This window comes from Geotrypetes seraphini, chromosome 9 (genome assembly GCF_902459505.1).
Source record: "Geotrypetes seraphini chromosome 9, aGeoSer1.1, whole genome shotgun sequence".
Lineage (NCBI taxonomy): Eukaryota > Metazoa > Chordata > Amphibia > Gymnophiona > Dermophiidae > Geotrypetes > Geotrypetes seraphini.
In genome coordinates, this window is record NC_047092.1 from 53,426,775 (window position 1) to 53,443,853 (window position 17,079).

Here is a 17,079-nt window from a genome sequence, read left to right on the forward strand (position 1 = left end):
TTGATGGATTGTGTTCTGGAATCTTCTCATATTTCTAAGTGGAAATTCAAGTCTCCTAGTATGACTAGATTGGGGAAGGCTGAGGTACAGTGGGTGATCAAGTTGTTTAGCCTGTCTTCTACTGCTGCCTAGCTTCAGGTGATCAGTATATGAGGAGGATTCCTATAGCTGTTTTCCCCTCAGGGTTTTTCAGTACACAGATTATATATTCTAATCCATGTTCATTACTGCATGAACGCCTTTGCGTATCCTACCACTTAATAATAATTGTAAGTAACTGCAGGTTTATATAATTGATTTTTTCTTCTGACAGACATAATAAGACTTTTAGAAGAGTAGCCATTCAGCAGCCTGGAGCTAATAAAATAAATGCTCCATGCCAGACCTCAGCTGAGCAAAAATAAAGGATTATGCCAGGGTCCAGATACAACAGTTGGCCCTGAGAATCTAAAGAAGACTGCTGGGTCTGCTGCTGATGTTTTTATTGATAATTGTTTTATAATTTTTTTGATAGGTTTTTGTGCAATGTAATAATTTAGGTTGTATGTGGTTATTTTATCTGTATTATATTTGAGAACATTGTATTTTTTATTTTTGTAATAGTGCTTCAGAGTACTTTTACTGTAAACTGCTAGAACATACTTTTTGCATGTAGCAGTATATTAAGTAAATCAAATCAAGACAGTGGCCAACTGCAGAAGTCACAGGACAAGAGTCTTGCTGTCTTGTTTGCCTCTATCCATTGAAGAGACAAGCTTACTATGTATAAATGTACTGCCCACTAATAAAGGAAATTAAGTTAAAATATAAAGAGAAGTTCTGATGAAAGATCTGGACAAAAGAAGAAAATAAATTTTACTAACTTTTACAAATTTTACAAAACTTTCCTTATAGATGTGGATGTTCAAAAAAGCCTGTGACAATTTCAACATTAAAATTTTCATAACCTAAATGGTCTCTCCAACTTACCCTCATGCTAATATCATCTGATTCTATCTAAAGTATATACTTATATGGAAACCTATTGATACAGCCAAAGGTCACAGGCACCATTTTAAACCTGGTGTCGGCAATGGCAAGAGCAATTGTAGATTGTTCTTGTCCAGAACTCAGTAGACCAAAGGGAAACAAAGTCATGCCAGGGGGGATGGCTACAGGTATGCGGAACTTTCAAATTGGGAGAAATGGCTCCAGGTGAGAGCCTTAAGTTTGGAGGGAACTTCTAGGTAAGAGGAGCTTATGGACGATAGGGCTTGAATTCAGAAGGGGGAGATTGATATCAAGGAGATGCTTCTGGAGGGGACCCTTTGTGAATGAGGGTAGGCTTCAGGAAACCTATTTTGCACTGTGGTCAACCCTTTTACAATGTGGCTCGATGCTAGCAGGACAGTGAAATAAGGCTGCTTGCAAGTTGGATCACAAGCAGCATTATTCATATACATGGGAGTCAGTAATCTACAGTACTGAGTTACTACCACTGGTTGGTGACTTTTACCACACCTTGATAACTTCCCTCTAAGACAGGGGTCTCAAAATCCCTCCTTGAGGGCCGCAATCCAGTCGGGTTTTCAGGATTTCCCGAATGAATATGCATGAGATCTATGTGCATGCACTGTTTTCAATATATATTCATTGGAGAAATCCTGAAAACCCGACTGGATTCCGGCCCTCAAGGAGGGACTTTGAGATCCCAGCTCTAAGAGGACCATTTACTAAGCTGTGGTAAGGCACTGCAATTATCAAGTGATAATTGCCAAAATTAAAGCACAATAACTGAATAAGCTCTGGGAACATTCTGGCAATTTTGAAAGGACTAATGTGATGTTGATGCAGAGAAAACGTTGCTACCATGCGTTACCTGCATGGAAGACAATGCTCAATTCAGTGTGTTATACCTCTTGAGGTGGTGTTAACTGCCCTGAGTTCTCTGCTGTTTACATGTGAATTATTTTATTTATTTAAAATATGCCCTGCACCAATCTACAGTTTTGGGCAGATAAAACAAACATACTAAAACAAATAGACATAGACATGAACCTCCCATTAATTCACAGTTTACAACAGTGGTCATGGACTGGCTAGAGGCAGACCAATATACAGCTATGCATCCATGAAAACTTGGTTGAAAAGATATATTTCATAGTTCAAATGGTAAGTAGTCCATTCACCCGCTTCCACTCCTGTCAATGGGTGAATGGACGCTCAAATCCCTGAAGAAGCGTGTTAGCGAAACAGGGAGCCCTGTTGGATTATGTGGAAGTATGGTAACGGTCATGCTTGAATAGCTTTCAGCTTACTATCCACAGAGAAATTTTTTCCTGCTTTTCTAACCCCAGGACTACGTTCAAACAGCAATATTCAGATAAGCGACTTCATTGAAAAAATTGAAAAAACTAAAAAAATTGTATAAAATGAAAGTGACTTTTATTGAAAAATTTGAATTTGAAAGAGAATTTTGAAAGAGAGTGTGCTTTTTTGATAGAGACTGAGACATTATAGCTCTCTCTTTTGGGAGTTTTTGACCAAGGATGTGTCTGCTGGTCTCAAATTATGTTTGAAACTAGCTTGTCTATGTGGGTAGCGACTTAAAGCCCCTATTGGACACTGAGGTCTTTTCTCCTTTTTTGATATAATTCTGATACGTAGACCGGTTGCTCTAGAGGGTGTTTTTTGGGGTTATAATTTTTTTGGACATCCTTTCTTGTTTATTTCGATTTTTGTAACTTGATAACTATGGCATTTACAGCTTCCCTGTTAAAGTTTATCAAATAAGGACCAGAGTTCCTATGCTACAATAAAATATAAGTACATGTCACTATCTGAACCCTAAATTTCATCTTGCATTGCTGCAGCTGGCAACAGCAATTGTTCCTGGCATCAGCAACATAGAGATAGTTGTCTCCAGTGTGTACCCTTATTTGACAGTTTGTGAGACTACTACTAGGGTTCTGCAATGCTATTTTGAATTCAGAAACCGATGAGGTAGGAGAGGCCGGGGATTGACACCCCCCCCCCCAACTCCCATTCTGATATGTACTGGGGAGATGGGTTTGTCCACCACCAGCCCCAAACTGTAAGCATTGAAATTATTTTTCTACTGTGTTGCCTGTACATAGCTACTATTGAGGATTGTTCCAAATTTTGCCTGAATAATCCAAGTTCCAGTTGCATGGTTCAGAAATTATATGCTGGCCTGGATTGCATTATTGAGAGAAAGAGAGAAGAGTAGTAAGTGGTTGTGGTTCCAATTGGCTTCCCAAGTCAGTTCGGTCTCAGCCCTGACCGTACCATAAACTTTAAAAATGTGCTTAAGAATTCCACCCTGATGCTCACCAGACAAGAAAGGGTTACATTTATTAAAAAAAAAAAAAAAAAAGCTAACAGAGCACAAAAACATTTTGAGCCAACTTTGTGAAACTGTGAATTGCAGAGATACATTTCACATTTTCTAACCAATTAGATTACTGGGCATCAAACTGAGCATCCAGTTTATCTTATAATTTATATGCTGGGATTTTTTTTTTTTTTTTTTTTTTTTAAAGAGAATATTGTATCATGTGCTGCTGTTACTGGATGATAAAAAAGCCTCATTCTTTATTAAATCATTAATCAGTCCTGCTAAATGCACGAAAATTGCAAAGACCCAACTCAGGCCTGCTAATGATACCTTTAAATTATGCACTCCTCTTTTTCAGATGTTTCTATTTTTATTTAATCATGCACAGTATTTGCATGCTCTAGCCTTAGATGCACCTGTCTCAGCTGATTCCTCTTTCATGTATTAAGCACTACACAGATTAGTTAGAATGAAGTGATCACGGGGGCACAAGGCTAGTTTGGGAAATGGAATGAAACAGACTAGAGTGTATCTCTTATAAGCACGAAATGCCCACGCTTCTGCAGTTATTTATATTCTCTTTGTGGCAACATTAACCTTGTAAATCATTAGAAAAGGTTTTATCCTGAAAACAATGTGCAACGCAGAACCAAGTCTAATGAAAAATTCTTATATTTGAACATAATTATGTTAGCATGATTTGTTAGCTTGTAGTCTGTTTCTCTTGAATGAACATTAATCCTGCAAAGATTAGATATCAAAAAGGAGTCCCCAACCCCCCTACCAGAAAAGCTAGGTTTATCACAACAAATTAGCCAGCATAAAGCTTATAACATTTGTAAAAGTCATGCACAAGCCGACCTGTGCTCTTTTTGTCATATTTGACATTAACTCTCGCAGAGTGAGCCTGTATACTTTCATACTGGTCAGAGGTCATATATGATAGAGGTCTTCAGTGTCAGTGTAATAGAAAACAAAATCACTTACAGAACATTGACCTTGGTCAGCTTTTTAGCTAGCTATATTCACAGAATTCAGAGCACTCAAAACAAATCTCCAGGCACTCAGCTGTCTCACAGCGACAATCAAAAAGGGCAAAGCCACAATCATAGCGGCAGTTGAGGTCCTCAGCAGGAGTTTGCTCAAGAACCACACATGGAAAGAACAGCAGTCACAGCAGGTGATAACAGGTTTCATGCAGGCAGGAAGAGCAGACCTGAAGGCAGCCAAGGATGAACTCAGTGCACTGACAGAAAAGACATGACACAGCCAAAGAAGCACAGCAGTCTGCAATAAACAGGAGAGACTATGAACTAAATAATACCACAGAAGAGAACGGGCATGTATACAAGACCAGTGCTAGACATGCTGGGGCCCAAGGTGGAAGATTGCAAGGGGCCCCAAGGCCAACTGGCAGGCTGTGTGGGCTCATTTTCAAAAGAGAAAAACATCCAAAAGGTGGCATAAAGGGGCAGATAAACATTTTTCTTACCAAACCTTTCCAATTCGCTATTTTTGAAACCTAAATTCTAGACCAAGGGTGGGCAACTCCGGTCCTCGAGGGCTGGAATCAAGTCGGGTTTCCCCAATGACTATGCATTGAAAGCAGTGCATGCAAATAGATCTCATGCATAGTCATTGGGGAAATCCTGAAAACCCGACTGGATTCTGGTCCTCAAGGACTGGAGTTGCCCACCCCTGTTCTAGACAGATCTCTATGCTGTTCATCTGCAGTTCATTTAAATCTCAAAGAGGTATGTTAGAGACGTGAAATGGGCAGGACTAGGGTGGGCTTATGATTTGGATGTTTTTCTGTCATAATCAAACATTTTAGAACACATCCAAGGCACAATTTGGACGTTGGGGCTACATCTGTTTTAACAACAACTAAGTACCAAAAAGTTGCCCAATTTGACCAGATGATCACTGGAGGCATGTAAGCATGACCCCCCCCCCCCATCAAACTCCCCTAGTGATCATTAATCTTGTCCCAGCAGACTGGATGGACCATTTGGGTCTTTATCTGCCATCATTTACTATGTTACTATGAAATAGTACATACCTGACAGTATGACAACTTCAGTTGGCCTAGGCCAAGGGTAGGCAATTCCGGTCTTCGAGAGCCAGAGCCAGGTAAGGTTTTCAGGATATCCACAATAAATATGCATGAGATAGATTTACATCTCAAAGAAGCAGTGCATGTAAATCCATTTCATATATATTCATTGTGGATATCCTGAAAACCTGACCTGGCTTTGGCTCTCGAGGACCAGAATTACCTACCCCTGGCCTAGGCAGTCCTATTAGGGCTGCATGCAGGTCTGTGGAGTAGCCTGGTAGGCAGTGCAGTGAACACCAAAGAAAAGTGACCAGGCCCACAACACACTCTAACTACTACACTTGCGATGGAAAGTTTGAGCCTACCAAAATCCACCCAAAACCTAGTGTACCTACATATAAGTGACTCCTGCAGCTATAAGGGATACTGAAAGGAATATCAAGAAGAGGATTTCTGAAAGGAATATCAGATGAAACTGAAAGAAGTCAAGAGAGAGATACGTCTGGTGACAGCGCAAGCGGAAGAGCAAATGGCTATAAATTTAAAAAAGGGAGACAAAATTTTTTCCATGTATATTAGTGAAAGGAGAAAGACAAAAAATGGAATTGCAAAACTGAAAGAAGGTATGAACCGCTATGTGGAGAGTGATGAGAACAAAGCAAACGTGCTAAACCACATAGGTCAAACACAAGGCCCGCGGGCCGAATCTGGTTCACCTGGCCGTTCTATGTGGCTTGCGGCAGTGCTCCCAGTCTTGGAGTCATGGTCTAGGAACTTCTCCTTCTCATAGCCTGGCCCCAAGGCTCTGGGTGGTCCCTGTAGCCCAGCATGTCTTCCCTTTTTTCTCCGTGCTGGTCCGATGTCACCCTCACCTTATGTCATGCTGAAAAATCTGCTGGCCTCAGCAGTGATTCAGCAACATTGCCCACAGCTCCCCTTCCTGATTTCCATCTGGCGTGGTACACCCAGGCAGAAACAGGAAGTTGTGTCATTGGACACAGACGATGGCAGATGGAAAGCAGGAAGGGGAGCCGCGGGCAACATTGATGAATCACTGCCGAGGCCGGCAGATTTTTCAGTGTGACAGAAGGTGAGGGCAACATTGGACCAGCGTGGAGAGAAGGGGGAGGACATGCTGGACTGAGGAAGCCTCCTGGACTAACTGTTGTTTTATATATATACACGAAGGTGGATGGTATTAAAAGCAGTGCCAAATTGGGCATAGGGAGAGAGCTTATGGTGCCAGAAACAGAGGAAAGAGAGAGAGAGAGATGGTGGGCAAAGGTCTGAAGGGAGAGAAGTTGGTCTTGGGGTGGTGTAGATGAAGAGGAAAAGAAATATTTGTTGTTGTTTTTTTAATTCTTTATTCATTTTCAATATTTTCAATAAGTGCAATACAAATTAAATACATTTTATATTTAAAAAGATATATTTGAAGGGAGAACTATTGGGAAGAGAAAGGGATAAATGGTGAACCTGGGGAGAGGGAAGTAAACAGGCAGGCAGGGGGAGAGATGTGATGGGGGACAGTTGGGAAGAGAAAGGGAGAAATGGTGAACCTGGGGGAAGGGAGGTAAACAGGCAGGCAGGGGAGAGATGGAAAGGGGGACAGTTGGGAAGAGAAAGGGATAGAAGCGAGGGAGAAATGTTAGGCCTGGGGGTGGAAGAGAGAGAAAGATGCAGCATCTCTTTTTTTTCCTTCCATCTCATTGTTCAGCATCAAGGGGGGAAAGAAGAAGAACAGAAAACAGAGAGAGCAAAATGTTGGACCAAAGGGAGAGAGAAGGAGAGATGTGGTAATGAGAAGTAGATAGAAAGAAATATGAAGGCTGGGAAAGGAAAGATGGGAAATGGGAGAGCTAGGAACTGAGAGAAGATGGAGAATTGAGAGGTGAAGAAGGGTGAGAAAGAGGGCAACATTTGAGCGGACAGAGGCAAAAAAAAGAAAAATTTAAAAAAGCTGAATGGGAAAAATCAATGCATTGGAGACAGGCCTAAGGAGGGAATGGAACAAGAGAGAAGAGGAGGAAAAATGGACATTGGAAAGAGAATTAGTAGAAAATAAACAAAAAGCAGAAAGAGAAACTTGGCCTAAGATGATGGAAAAACAAAATGACCAGACAAAAAAAGTAGAAAAAATAATTTTCTTCTCTATTTTGTGATTACATTATGTCAGATTTGAAATGTGTATCCTGTCAGAGCTGGTGATAGACAGCATGCATGAACTAGGACCTAAAAGAGAGAGGAAAAGTCTTTTTTTAATTTATTTTGTTTACACCACAGAGCCAGTATGAGGTTGGAGAGGTTGTGACCCTATACTTCTACTAAGACTAACCCCCTCTTTTACGAAATTGCGTTAGCAGTTTCTAGCACAGGGAGCCGCGCTGCTCCCAACACTCATAGAATTCCTATGAGCATCGGGAGCAGCGCAGGCCATTCAGAACGGCTCTCTGCGTTAAAAAACGCTAGCACGGTTTCATAGAAGAGGGGGTAAGTATCTTAATAAAAAATTTGGTCCTCGATTTAGCCTGTGTTTTAGATTTCGGCCTCTTATGTGATTGAGTTTGATACCCCTGTGCTAAACAAATACTTATGTTTGGTATTCACAGAAGAAAAACATGGAGAAGGACCGCGATTGGTTAGCAAAGTTACACCTGAGAATGGAGTGGGTACCGCACCATTCACGGAAGAAAGTGTTTATGAACAACTTGAAAAACTGAAGGTGGACAAAGATATAATGGGACCAGGATATTGAGGGAGCTTCAAGAGGTTCTGGAAGGTTCTCTTAAAGATTTGTTCAATAAATTTTTAGAGATGAGAGAGATTCCGTGGGACTAGAGAAGAATGAATGTGGTCCCTCTTCACAAAAGTGGTTGCAGAGATGAAGCTTGAAACTACAGACCTGTAAGCTTTACTTCAGTTATTGGAAAAATTATAGAAACATTGCTGAAGGAAAGGATAGTGAAATTCTTAGAATCTGATGGATTACAAGATCCGAGACAACATGGGTTACTAAAGCTAAATCATGCCAAACAAATCTGAATGAATTCTTTGACTGGGTGACCAGAGAATTGGATCAAGGACATGCACTAGATATAATCTACTTAGATTTCAGCAAAGCCTTTGACACGGTTAGTCATAGGAGGCTGTTAAACAAACTTCATGGGCTGAAGTTAGGGCCCAAAGTGTAAACTGGAATAGAAGCTGGTTGACGGACAGACGCTAGAGGGTGGTGGTTAATGGAGTTCGCTCGGAGGAGGGAGTGCCTCAGGGATCGGTGCTGGGATTGATTCAGTTCGATATGTTTGTGAGCAACATTGCTGAAGGGTTAGAAGGTAAGGTTAGCCTCTTTGCGGCTTTATGCTCCTCCAACGTCAGAGGGAAGGCCTCTGGCTCAGCTGCAGGACGCGCGTAGGAGCCGCCACCCCTGGGTGTTTACCTTCTGGCCAGCTCCCTCCTCCTTCCTGCCAGCCATTTCTCTGCACAAAGCCATGGGCGGCGGCAGCTCCTACGCGCTTCTCAAGGCTGAGTCAGAAGCCTTCCCTGTAACATCACACCTCCGATGCCAGAAAGAAAGTTTCTGGCTCAGCCGCTCCTCATGAATGCAGGCTTCTGAAAATCATTCAGGGTCTACCACACCTCCATTCCTATTTGTGTTTGCGCTTCAGCTGTGAACACAAAACAGAAATATTGGTTAAGCAATTCCACTTTATTTTTACTAGCTTTTACATATTCCTCCCCTTCACCTTTGAGTCTCATAATGCCACTTTTGCACTGCAAATGAGGGGAAACGGCATGCAATTCACTAAACCAAAACTTGAACAATGACTGGGCTGGCCGATCAAGAAACAAGCGGCTGCTGGGAACAAGTCGCTCACATCCTTTCTGACTGCATCTCCTGCTCTCTGCCCCGAATCTCTGCCGCGATTCTCCTGCCACCCTGCTCTGCCCCGATTCTCCTGCTCTCTGCCCTGACTCTCTGTCACGATTCTCCTGCTGCCCTGCTCTGTCCCAAAACTCCTGCTCTCTGCCACAACTCTCCTGCTCTCTTGCCGCCCTGCTCTGATTCTCCTGTCCCAATTCTCCCCGACTCTCCTGCCCTTCCCTGCAGTGCAAGCCTGTGGTTTTAACCCACGGGTTTAAAGTGGGTTAAAACCATGGGCTCACAAAAAAAGTGTTTCCTAAAGTACAAAAAAAGTTTTGTTTTCTGCTGCCGGGTATGGAGGGCCATCCCATATAATGAGTTGGGATCGCTGGGGGCAGTTGGTGGCGTGATTCCAATCGCCCTCATTTGCATGAGGGCACTTTGTGAATCAGCTCCCCGGCCATGGATCAGATTGGATCGCTCACCAATCGGATCCGATCCTTGGCCTTAGTGAATCTAGCCCAGGCGTGGGCAACTCCGGTCCTCGAGGGCCGGAATCCAGTCGGGTTTTCCGGATTTCCCCAATGAATATGCATGAGATCTATTTGCATGCACTGCTTTCAATGCATATTCATTAGGGAAATCCTGAAAACCCGACTGGATTCCATCCCTCGAGGACCAGAGTTGTCCACCCATGATCTAGCCCTATGACTGGTACTGTACAGACTTGCATGGTCTGTGTCCCATATGTGATGTTTTAGTGTAGGATAGACTGGGGAGGGCATCAATGGGAACTCCAGTAACTTGAAACATGAGGATGTTACTGGCCAGACTTTATGGTAGATATCCTGCAAACAGGATGGTTGATAGGCTGGAGTGCGCTTGGATGGCAACTTCAGCATTTGGAACCTAGGACAATACCAAAAGGACTTTACAGTCTACGACCCAGAAATATCAAAGAAGAGACAAGTTAATTTAATCATGTATTTTTAATGGACAGACTGGATGAAATGTTCAGGTCTTATCTGCCGTCATTTACTATGTACTTTTCATCCAAAAAAAACCCCCAAACAATCGCTAAGATCCAGAAGTATCTCAGCTGCTCTCATTGATTAGTTTCTTCCTCCACCATTCATAACATTGGGTAGCGAGATATTCAGTTGTAAATTTTAGATGTCAAAAAAAAAAAAATTATTCTTTCACATACAGTAATGTCACTCTTTTATCTTGTTCCCTTTTGTAATAAAGAATTAAATAAAATGGCATTCTGTTTTCTTTCTGATCATGCCGCCATTTAGTGTAGACTATTTTCAACTACATTTTTATATAAAATTTAGCAGAGAGACTAATTTCTATTTGAAGCTAATAATCTTTTCTATACAGACAGCATTTTTTCTCAAAGTTCTAATTGACACCCTATGAATAAAAGACTTATTTTTAACCTCACATTGATTGGTGATCTTTGATACCCCATTTTCTGTGGCTTGTTGTGTTTTGACATGGTAGACATCTCCATTTTGTTATGCTGTCCCATTTAGTGTAGACCATTTCCAACTACAGTTTCATATAAAATTCAGCAGAGACTGTTTTCTGCTTGTAGCTAATAATCTCTTCTATGCAGACAGCAATTTTTTTGCTCCAAGTTCTTATCGACTTCTATACTATGTTTGAAGAGCAGAGCATTTGGTTTTCTTGGAATGGCTCCAAGTACTATATAAACTAGGGTCTCCAATTCTGTCTTTTTATGCTCTTACTTGTTTCTTTGACTTCTGTGGTAAGCTCTTTTATACCAACAAACTCACTTTTTTATGAGATACCCTTGTTTATATCCTTCTCCTCTTCCCTGCTTTCACTGTGCTCACCATTTTTCTCAGCCTGAATGTTAAACTTGGTTTATTTAGTAAACCTTTATGTTAAGGCTCAGACATGGTTTCAGTTCAAGTTTCCTGCTGCTGACTGTTTCAAAACTGATGTCTTCCTTCAAGTGCGAGAAGTCTGACAGGAATAATTCAGTACCCTCTGGCTCCTTTCTTGACTATGACCTCCCACTTGCTTCTGTCAGCATTGTTGCAGTTACATCTTTGTCTCTCTCTGATGGCAGATAAGATATAATAGTATATACACATATATGCCAGATATGCAACTATGAGTTATAGTATAATTACTTACATATCTCTGATAGCATATAGTTTATACATGGGTGGAGTCTGGATGAAATATGGCTGGGGCACAAAATTTCTGGAATGCAGGAGCACACACTTACATCAGGTCTGTATAGCTGGCATAAGTGCTGATGCCTTTGTGCCTGGTTCTGTATATAGTGCCTAGGTTATGCACCACTAAGGGCCAAATTCTATAAACGGAGTGCTGATTGTAGGCGGCCAACTGCTGCCTAACTAGCCAATCGGGACACACATTTAAAAAAAAACAAAACACCATTATGAGGAAGGCCGCTTATATTGTAGGCGCCTCCGTGAGCCTAGAGAGGCGTATTGGCCTGCCTAAGCTCGCCTAAGGCTAGGCGTGCCTTCACACGGAAGTAGCCTTAGGTGGGACTAGGCGGCCCTAAATGCCTCCCTAGGCCCTATATTTCAAGCAGACACGGCCGCTGAGGATCTCCCTGCAGCGATAAGTTTAGTAGCCATGGCAACCCTCCCCCCCGCCGTGAAGACTACGGGCAGGAGGGATGCCCATGCTCTCCTGTCAGAACCCCTCCTGAACATGGCTGACAGGAGGGATGCCCAGTCCCTCCTGCCGGAACCCTCCCGAACATCGCCGGCATCCTCCCCACTCTGTAAAGTCACCCCCCTGCCAGACCCCCCGGACTCCATCAGCCAACCCCCGCCAGACCTCCCGACCTTATAATGATGGCCGGCCAGAGGCATCCTTCCTGCCTCCAGCCAGCTGGCCCGCCTTCGCATGAATGGTGGGCCTGTCCTTCACAGTGCCTTGTGGGATAAACAGGGGAGGGGCCTTAGGCACCTGGGCCAACCGAAATCTTAGGCCCCTCTCGCAGTACATTCTGGGATGTACTGGGAGTGGCCTAAAATTCCTGGAATTTAATTGTAGTTTCATAGAATAAAGGAAATCTGCATGTTATTTAGGCACGAGAATTTGCACCAGGTTTTAGTTGATGTAAATCCTCATGCCTAAGATTGGGCATGGATCTCAGCACCAAACACTATTCTATCAATGGTGCCTAACTTTGAGCCACCCAAACAGGAGATCCTACCTCCTCAAGGTAGAGTAAAGAAAAAGAAAAACAAAGGAGGAGACCTGTGGTGCTTAATCTTTTTATTCACTCAAGACCCGACATGTACGTGTTTCGGCCTCAGGGGTCTTTTCCTCAATGTAGACTACTTTCTGTGAATGTCCTCTTAAAATATGCAAACAATATCTGATTCAACAATGAGTGACTCAATAAGATGTTTTTTCTTTAAAAACCAAGCTGCTGTATGCAGGAGCAGTGTTTTGTCTCTACTGAATCAAAAGTGAAAGTGTCGGGTCTTGAGTTAATAAAAAGATTGAGCATCGCAGGTCTCCCCTTTTGTTTTTCTTTGCCCAACTTTGAGCACCATTTAAAGAATAGTGCTTAGCACAAAATTTTATCGGCGCCAGTTTTTCAGCTCCCATATACAGCATCTAGCATTTAGAGTCCTTAACTTGGCTTCCCAAATTAGTGATATAGAAAATTGTTCCCTAACCATAAACATAGGTAGTGAAGACAAGTTGGAAAGGTGACAGCAAGAGGGATTCTGGATGAAGAGTAGAAAAGAGGAAGGTGCGGAAAAAGAAAAGAGAGAGTTTGGATGGAGAATAGAAAAGTGGAAAGGAAAGGAACAGATGATATAACAATTGTAGACCTCCAGTTAAATATTTTTTATTAAGTTTCAAAAATTTAACAGTGTAATGTATATGTTAATAACAGACAATAAAACATAAAAGCACATACAACTTACAAGTATTTATGCACAATCAATTTATCCCACCCTCTCTTCTAATAAATAATCATTATAAATAACAGCCATTTTCACACACCGTCCCACCCACCTTGGATGTGCATAGAAATAACCAAATTAAAACTATCCTGATATAATATAAGGTGCCGATGGGCCTCAAACCAATTTAAATATATTATCCTGCCCCAATATATCCACATTTATCTTCTCATTCCTATATGTAGAACATAAATTTGCCCACTAAAAAGAGAAGTTAAGACGATCAAAATTCTTCTAATTTTGTGTTATCATCTGCATTGCTACACCAGTCATAATTATGAGGAGATGACTTTTATAGCGATCTATGGGGGGTTTAATATGTAACAACATACCACATATGACTATCTCATATTTTAACAGAAATGATGACTCAAGTATTGCATTAATCTGCCTCCATATTGATTTCCAGAAGTTGAGTATCAAAAGACAATAGAACAACAGATGATCCAGTGTTCCTATGTACAGAAGACAGCGCCAACATCTATTGTAGACCTGATCCTATCTTTATCAGCAGACACTCTACAATTTATCTCTTCTATAATCCAGACAGTGGACTCCTGGATGAAGGACTTTAAACTCAAACTCAACACGGACAAAATTAAAATCTTTCTGGCCTCACCTTCCAATAAGATCACAGAGACCACTATAAAGTTGAACAGCATTATATATTCTATTTTCAATGAAAGATGTATTGTTTAATGATGGTTTTAGGAAGTTTTGTACTGTGAGGAGCTATTAAATTATGGCTCCCTAAGTTGTAATTATTCATTTGTAATTTAAGATGTCTGTATAAGCTTGGTCTGTGTCATTTTGTGCATGTTACTTTTGTAATGCCGCATAGAAATAGGCGGTTGATAAATTTTTTAAAATAAATACATATTATGCCAGTTATAAAAATTTTAGGGGTTTATTTAGACTGAAATTTATCACTTGACGCTCAAATTAATGCACTAGTTAGGAAAACTTATTTTATGCTATGGAAAGTGCGATTGATTAAGGCATATTTTTATCCTTCCTCATTTAGACCATTGGTACAATCATTGATTTTGAGTTCCCTGGATTATTGTAACATCATTTATCTAGCCTCCAGTAAAAAGAATACTAAGGGCCTGATTCTCTAAAAGTGCGTCCCGATTTTAGGCAGCTGTAGGCGTCCTACAGCTGTCTAATCAGCCAATCGGGATGCACGTTTTTTTTTAAAAAAATGCTCCCCAGGCAGGCCTGAAGGCACTTCCGGGAGCCTAGGGAGACCCGCAAGATGCCTAAGCTCGTCTAAGGGCCTTAGGCGGGCCTTAGGCTGAACCTAGGCGGCCCTACGCGTCTCCCTAGTAGATGAGAAGCTTAAAAATGTAGGCCAGCAAAATGCTGGTCTACATTGTAAGTAGACGCGGCCGCTATACTTATCGCGGCAAGGGATCTCTCTGCCGCTATAAGTATAGCGGGCCGTGGCCCCCTGACCGATCGCTGGCAGAAGGGTGCCCAAACCTCCTGCCCGAAGACGCACCCCCTCCCCGACACTACCGACCGCCCCCCCCACCCCCGACATTACCAATCGCTGGCAGGAGGGTGCCCAATCCCTCCTGCCCGAAGACGCACCCTCCCGACACTACCGACCGCCCCCCCCCCCCGACATTACCGATCCCCCCCCAACAATATCGGTCGCTGGCAGGAGGGTGCCCAATCCCTCCTGCCCGAAGACGCACCCCCCCCGGCGCTAACAACCCCCACTCCACCAAACCTGTTCTTACAGATGGGTCTTGCACGTCGAGCAAGCAGGCACGCCTCGTCGAAATGAGGCGGGCCCGCCCCTTCCCGGCCCATCCCGCCGAAGCCTAAGGCCTGATTGGTCCAGGCTTCTAGATTCATCTGGCGTGATATAACATTAGCTGAGCTGATATCGCCTGCCGGTAATATTTATTGGATGATGGTGCGGGTGAAATGGAGATGATGTCAAGGGTCTGTAGAATAAGGACTAACAATTTATAAGAGGAGGTACGAAAGGGTTAATAGACAGAGATTGTAAGAAAGAAAAAGGATTGGGGAGTTTTCTAAGGTGATGGGGGTGGAGCAGTCACAGAATTGATTGGATATTGTTGAAGGTTAGATGGAGTTCTGTGAGGAGTAGTCTCTTCAGGAAAAAAATGTATCCTTCCCTCCCCTCTCATGTGTGCTGGTGTTGTGTTAGTGTTTGTGTGTGTGTGTGTGTGTGTGGGGGGGGGGGGGTTACAGGTTATATGTGGACTTGGGGGGGGTTGGTTGAGCTTATGGATTTGGGGGAGGTGGTCACAGATTTGGGTGGGGTGGAAAATGGGGTTTGGCCCAGTTGAATCTGGGAGATGAGCAGTTAATAAATAAATAAATGTAACACTCGTAGGCAACAGCGCTGTGAGGGGAAGCATGGCCTGGCGCCACCATGGGTCATGTTTAAGAGAATGTTATAAGTTTAAAGACAACGTGAGCTAGTTTTGACACCAAATAGCTCCCTTGGGGGGGGGTGAAATATGCATTAGGGCTTGTTGGTTTTGGACACGGATTGTATTGTAAGCAGAGATAATATTAAGATAGATAATAAAGCTGCGGCCAAATATTTATTCCAATAAAATTGAGTTGTGTGATTATTGATTGATGGTGATTAGCTTTCAGTTGCAGGTGACAGGAATGTGAATGCTAATGTTATGATCAACTGCTTGGCAGCTAAGTTTAAATATTAAAATATTCAGAGATGCATTTGGAATGGAGAAATTGATTAGGATATGATAAGGATAGTCTGATTAAGAATCAGAGTACCAATAAAATTTTGAGTGTTTAAAATGTATGGTTATGTCTAAATTTTTGTTTTCCTAAATACTATGGGGCTCATAATCGAAACAGAAAAATCGGCCTAAATCAGCACTTGGACAATCAGTAACAAAAAACGTCCAAGTGCCAATAATTGAACAGGGTTTTAGACGTATTTAAAAACGATTTAGGCCTTCACAGTGCTGCTGAACGACTAAAGCTAAAAGGGGCATTTTAGGAGGAGTGGTGAGGGCGGGATTTGGGCAGGCTGTGGGCTGTCCTAGACTTAGTCGTACTGCATGTATAACCGAAGGTTTTATAACACTGCCTAAACGGAACTTTGACGTAGTGCCAGATAAGCACTGCAGACACAAAGTACAGACCCCCACACACAGCCCCAGTGATCACTGACAACCCCCCCAATAAAAAAAAGTAATAACAACTTTATATATCTGCCTCCAGAACATCAGCACCTAGCAGCCTGGCATAGGAAAGCCTAGTAGAGGTGCACAGAGGTGGATTAAGTGGTCTTGGGGGTGAGTTAGTGAACCATGGAGAGGACGACCCAAGGCCATAAGCCACTCTAAATCACTGCATTCACGGAGAAACATGTGCACCCCCCCCCCAAAAAAAAAAACAAAACCAAACCCTTTTGTACTGCCATATAAGTGGCTCCTGCAGCCATAAGGGCTATTGGGGTGGTAGATAGGTGTGTCTAGTAGATCCTGGGGGTGTTTGGGGAGGCTAACCATGACCTATAAGGGAGCTGTTGTGAGATGTTTATGTGGCACCCTTTTTGTGAAGTTCACAGCAGTGCCTTGTAAGGTGCCCCCACTACTCTGTTGCCATGTCTGGGTGTCCAGTCCCTTACTTTTCTGGCCTCTCCCACGTCCAAAAGGTCTTTTTCTAGGTGTTTTTGACTTGGCCAAATTTTTGGACATAAATGGGGTATAAAGATAGACAACTTAGCAGTCTGGACGATTAGATGGCTGGACGTACAGTTGGACGTTTTTTGGGAAAAAAAATATGCTGGACGTTTTTT

General features: G+C 42.5%; 1 protein-coding gene across 4 annotated transcripts in view; it reads right to left on the minus strand.

Annotated features, from left to right (window-relative positions):
* The window catches only part of MDFIC (MyoD family inhibitor domain containing), a 211,497-nt gene that overhangs the window by 24,855 nt on the left and 169,563 nt on the right, over window positions 1-17,079 (minus strand). The window contains exon 6 of one of the 4 annotated variants that reach the window (XM_033958285.1): window positions 4,080-4,624. The exons of the other annotated variants lie outside the window; for them this stretch is intronic. Coding sequence (XP_033814176.1) covers window positions 4,509-4,624 — 116 coding nt within the window. The 3' untranslated portion in view covers window positions 4,080-4,508. Of the gene's footprint in view, window positions 1-4,079; window positions 4,625-17,079 lie in introns of those variants that run through there. 4 annotated transcript variants of the gene reach the window in all.